Raw genomic sequence first — 6096 nt, 5'->3', positions numbered from 1 at the left:
TCTGTAGGGGGGAAATAGGGGAGGGACAGTAGGGGGTAGGGAGTTGTGGAGAGATAGCATGGGGAGAAATGCCAGATATAGATGATGGGGAGGAAGGCAGCAAATTACACTGCCATGTGTGTACCTATGCAACAATTTTGCATGTTCTTCACATGTAACCCAAAACCTAAAATGCAATAAAAAAAAAAATGTGTTAACCTAAACTTGGAAACTTTCTCTATTCAAGTATAGGGGATTATGGAATCTCAAGTGTTTGCCTTAAATATTGCTGTTTTTCCCACAAATGTAACCAGGCGAATGTAAAACTTCTTTGAAGTGAAGCAGGAACGGTGTTTGTTTTGGAGTACTGAAAAATCTTTCTTATTGTTTGGGCATATGTTACTTTATCTCTTTTTTGTCACCTCAGAGAAACAGAAAGCATGAAAAAATAATACTCCTGTGGAATCCTCTAAAAGCGATATTGAATTCCCAAATCTCATCATAGAATATTGCCAATTGATGTTCACTTTAAGAGCTTCGGTGATTGGTCTGTTTTCAACTAGTATATTTACTTGCTTGCGCTTGTGTTGATGTGTGGAAAACCATTCCACAATTTGTTAAAACGATTAATGTTTTCTCCTTCCATTTTTTTAAGGAAATGGCGAAAATCCTTAATCACCCCAGAGTCTACGCATTTCTGCACATACCAGTCCAGTCTGCCTCCGACAGCGTACTCATGGAAATGAAAAGAGAATACTGTGTGGCTGACTTCAAAAGAGTAGTGGATTTTCTCAAAGAGAAGTAAGTCTGTTAGTACTTAAGAAAATAACCATTTCTTTTTTCTTTCAAGAGCTTGTGGCAAAAATGCCCTTATTACAGCCTTACAATTAAAGGTATAAGAGAGAAGGCGAGACTTTCGAAGATTTCAAAGCCTTTCAGTCTTCTTGGCACCTTTGATGTGGCTTTTTCTTTCTCCTCAGTTTATATCCACCTTCCATCTGTACACAACACGCCATTAATTTGTGTAAGATTGCCAGTCTTTTTAAGGTAATGTGAATTGTGATTATTTTTATACCTGACCTGGTGGATGGAAACTGCTTTTGCTTTGCTCTGTGTAAATCTCCTTTAATGTGGCTTTTTGAAGTTATGAGCTGGTTTTGACATGGAGAGAGGCCAAATCATGTCACTACAAAATAGATAATTTTCTACTGAACAGCATTTTTTATAGAGTATCTGGAATGTCTCTGCTTTCACACACAAATCCCTGTAGTTTGCTTAAAGAATTGTGATTTACAAGGAGGTTTGAGGATTCTAATTTTTAAGGTTCAAATTGCTATTGACCAAAATTAAGGCATATTTACACAATGTCAGACATGAATGATAATTTTGTTTCCACAGAACATACTTGCAGCCCTTAATTATGTTCTTCAGAATGCTGCTCCTCATCACCAAACATTGACTGCCTTCTGTGATTATACTGGCCAGGAAACGGAAGCGCTGGCCAGGGTCACACAGAGCCTTCTCAAGTCAAGGACACTGTTCTCCCCTCGGGGATATGTCATTTGTCTTGCCATATTTGTGGCCTGGGTCTTCCTACTTTCCATAAATTTTTTCCATGGCTTTTTTCTCTGTTGTTTTTCTTAATTAAGATGCAACTTTTTATTTCCATCTTCTTGTTTATAATTATGTACCTTTGTACTGTGTTCAGAGTACTGCATGGATATGATTGCTTTATACAAATTGTAAGCAATTATTTTTTCCACCTTTAATTAGTCATTTATCCTAACTGCATACGATCGTTTTAAAATCTTTTTCTTTTTTTTCTTTTTTCCTTTTTACATTCTTCCATACTTTTCCTTTATATATCTTTCTAACTTTTTTTACCTCTAGGCGTTCTTGATTATTGTAACCACCAGGAGTAAAGCTACTTGGTGGACATTCAAACAATTTAGCTAATTGTCCAGATATTCAAATCAGTGAATAGAAAGTGTATTTGTTAACTATTACAGCCTTCAAAGTGGAAAATGGAAAACAGATCTCTACCCTTTTTAATACTTTCAAATTTTCAACAGAACCATGTAAGGCTCAAGAATACAGATTTTTATGTTAAATGTCTGTTGTTGGCCTGTAGCCCTTTCTTGCCTTTATTCTGTTATTGCAGGCAAATTTGTCTCATATAAGAGAGTTCTTTTGGGCACACTGGCACTGGTGAATGGCATATTTTCAAAATTTCAAGTCAGTTGTTGTACCTGTGAAATTTCTGCGTTGTTTGCTTATTACAGCAGTAGGAAATAAAAACTTCATACTTGTTACATAATATTTTCCCAAGTGTAGACATGCATCCCGTGTGCAGAATAGACTAGAACATTTTCCAGATAATTTCTTGCATTAATGTGATTAAAACGGGCTAAGGAATCAGCACCTCTCTCTTATCTGGATTTGGTTGAGGGCTGACTCAGTTGTTGGAGGAATCACTGTGGCTGCTTAACCAGGCAACAGTTTCACAGCAAGTTAACGCTGTTCTGTTAAATCCGTTCCATCTTGAACAGTTCCAACAGCATCCATGAGCTATATAGAGGTAAAAAGATGATTATGTCAGGTATTAGAAAATAGTCTCTGGGATTTCTTTGAATCAGGGTCCTTTCTTTGCATTCTGAGTTATCGTGAGGCATCCATTTAGTTTTTCTAGAAGCATTCAACCAACTGGAGGATCCTAGAACCCACTGTGTTTCCCAGGGATCTCTAGTATTTCTAGCAATAAAAATGTGAGGCTTACCTGGAGAAGATACAGGAGATGCCTGAGAAGACACTGCATCCAACACCCACCCAACCATAATTTTAGTTTCAAGTGCCGTGAGTCACTTGGATTGCGGAGTATGAGTCTAGTCAGTTAGCATCTTGGAGAGATTTTTAAATTAACTCTGTGTTGTGTATCTGCAGCAAGGGCAGAAGCAACCCTGGTATATAATTTCACATTTAGATTGTAAGTAAGATATATCGGAAAACTGTAGTGGGCAGCCAGTGTGGTATACCTGTTTATGTATAGCAGATGACTGAGAAAACTTCAGGTCACCTATTTTTTTAAAAAAAGAAATCAGACTATCCCTGCTAATAAAGTGATCCTAGGCCTGGTATGGTGGCTCGTGCCTGTAATCCCAGTACATTGGGAGGCTAAAGCGGGTGGATCTCCTAGGCTCAGGAGTTCAAGACCAACCTGGGCAACATGGTAAAAACCCATCTTTACCAAAATACAAAAAATTAGCCAGGCATGTTGGCTTGCACCTGTGGTCCCAACTACTTGGGGGGCTGAGGTGGGAGAATCGATCGAGCCTGGGAGGCAGAGGTTGCAGTGAGCCAAGATTATGCCGCTACACTCCAGTCTTGCTGACAGAGTGAGACCCCATCTCAAAAAATAAAATAGGCTGGGCACGGTAGCTCATTCCTGTAATCCCAGCACTTTGGGAGGCCAAGGCAGGCAAATCATGAGGTCAGGAGTTCAATACGAGCCTGTACAACACGGTGAAACCCCGTCTCTACTTAAAATACAACAAATTAGCTGGGCATGGTGGCACATGCCTGTAATCGCAGCTACTCTGGAGGCTGAGGCAGGAGAATCACTTGAACGAGGGAGGCAGAGGCTGCAGTGAGCTGAGATCATGCCACTGCACTCCAGCCTTGGCAACAGTTCAAGACTCCGTTCCAAAAAAATTAATTGATTTAATTAAATTAAAAAGTTATCCTTGCGTAGTTTTAGAAAGTTCATCAGAACCAAAAAATTATGTATTTTGTCTAGTCCATTACTTTTGAAGAATAGTACAGCCTTACTCCCATGAGGACGGTATAATTATCTTTGCCCTTTAGTGAACAAGGGTTTTCCTATCCTCTTAGGGAAGTCCATCTACCTAGTGAATAATTTCCAACTATTATGGTCATTTAGAAATAAATGAAATATTTTAGGCAAGGCACAGTGGCTCACATCTATAATCTCGCACTTTGGGAGACTGAGGTGGGTGGATCACCTGAGGTCAGGAGTTCAAGACCAGCCTGGCCAGGATGGTGAAACCTCATCTCTACTAAGAAAAAATACATACAAAATTAGCCGAGCATGGTGGTGCGTGCCTGTAATCCCAGCTCCTCGGGAAGCTGAGGTGGGAGAATCACTTGAACTCGGGAGCAGACTTTACAGTGAGCTGAGATCGTGCCACTGCTCTCCAGCCTGGTCAACAGCGTGAGACTCCATCTCAAAAAAAAAAGAAAAAAAAAGGAAGAAATAAAAAGAAAGAAATGAAATATTTTGAATAGTTCTTATATTTGATCTCCTTTCCCCTATAAAAACTAGTATTGCTTTATGCCAAATAGATTAGTGCTTATTCTGGCAACACCAAAGTTTCAGGACTTCTTTCCACCCACTGGTCTGGATAACTGATCCAGCAGAAAATTGTCTTGTCCAGCCTTTCTTAAAATTCAGTACAATATTTTCACTCTTGGCTGATTTGTGCCTACCATTCATTCATAAAATGAGCCTGACTTCAAGTGGTATGTTTCGTGCTTTCTTTTTCTGTTGGTTTTTAAATCCTTCCTAAATGGCGGCCTATTTCCTTTGCATCTTTTATTTCCCCTGAAGTCTTTGAAGCCTTTTTTGTAATGTACCTTTAATAAATAAAAGTCTCCAGCAACGTGAGGCTTCTCAAATGTTATGTTGTAAGTTGTGGACAAGGCATTTCCTGATCTGTTTTCTTTTTAAAAAAAATCTATTTTTTAAGACAACCTACAGCATTTAAGATAGAAATCCAAACTTTGGGAGTTTACCTGAAGCTGCAAGCTTTTAAACTGCTAATTCTGTGATATTGGTGGAGCCGTGATTCTCAAACAGTGGAGGTGAAATCCTTTTAATTAATTTTCTTTACTGTTGAAAATGGCCCGTGTTTTAGCTGGGAGCAATGTAAGTTTACATCTGAGCCAACTAAGCTGGTTCATTATTCTCTTCAGTTGTTTGAAAGTTGGCAGCCATCATCACAACAGCAGCTGGATACAAGATAACCTAGCAGCGTTGGCACATGTGGAGGCATAAGGGAATTTATTAAATCATGCAGCCTTTGCAAAGAAGAGTGTCTAAATGAATTAATATACTAATTTAAAACAGCTGGCCATGAACAATCATATGACTTAAATTATTCTGTTCAGATTTATTAATCCAATTTAACATTAACTGAGTAATTTGATATTTTTATCTAAAAGGGTAAGATGATTTTTTGAAATATATAATGGGATTTGTAGGCATAGGGGAAGAAATTATATAAAACAAAGCAAGTAGTGCAGTTCTGGTTTTAGAAATAATCTGTGATTGGCTGCGTGCAGTGGCTCACATTTGTAATTCCAACACTTTGGGAGGCTCAGGTAGGATGATCACTTGAGGCCAAGAGTTCCACACCAGTCTGTTAGACCCTATCTTTACAAAACATTAAAAATAAAAAAAATTAGCTGAGCATGCTAGTGTGTACCTGTATTCTCAACTACTAGGGAGGCTGAGGCAGAAGGATCACCTGAACCTGGAAGTTTGAGGTTACAGTGAGCATGATCATTGTACTCCAGCCTGTGTGACAGAGTGAGATTCTTTCAAAAAAAAAAAAAAAAAATCTGTGTTTTTATATTTTAAAATATGTGTCTTATATATTTTAACTATCATTCATTGTTATATAACTGATATCTCTGTTATCTTTTTAACTTATTGCTGAGATTTTTCTAGAAGTATAAAACATGAATGATTCATTTTTTTTTTTCCATGTAATTTTGAGAGAGTTACTTCCCAATTCAATGGTTTTGTGTTACGTAATGTTGGGGATAATATAATTAGGGTTCATAGGGCCTTGAGGCATTAGACAAGGACTTTAAATAGGCCTCCATCATTTGAGCAGCAGTGAATTTATAGTCACTCTCCAACATAAGCCGTGCATTAACATATATTCAAAAAATGACAATATGCAGAGTTCTTAAACATATGTTTTAATGCTAAGTAAAAGAATCTTTAAGTCCTCAAATTCACACATTAAAATGTGAAAGAAACATGTAAGAATATCCTATGGGTAGATATTTAGAAATGAAACAGTTTATATATTA

General features: G+C 37.8%; 1 protein-coding gene across 6 annotated transcripts in view; it reads left to right on the top strand.

Moving 5' to 3' along the window:
- CDKAL1 (CDK5 regulatory subunit associated protein 1 like 1) overlaps nt 1-6096 on the top strand; it is a 717953-nt gene that overhangs the window by 479964 nt on the left and 231893 nt on the right. For all 6 annotated transcript variants that reach the window (XM_017544096.2, XM_017544095.2, XM_037744111.1 and 3 more), the window contains one exon: nt 635-780. In XM_017544096.2, the coding sequence (XP_017399585.1) occupies nt 635-780 (146 nt within the window). The remainder of the gene's footprint in view (nt 1-634; nt 781-6096) is intronic.

The sequence above is a fragment of the Cebus imitator genome, unplaced genomic scaffold (genome assembly GCF_001604975.1).
Source record: "Cebus imitator isolate Cc_AM_T3 unplaced genomic scaffold, Cebus_imitator-1.0 Scaffold165, whole genome shotgun sequence".
In the NCBI taxonomy this organism is placed as follows: Eukaryota; Metazoa; Chordata; class Mammalia; order Primates; family Cebidae; genus Cebus; species Cebus imitator.
Note: the sequence above shows the minus strand (reverse complement) of the source record. Positions and strands in the feature narration are given on the sequence as shown.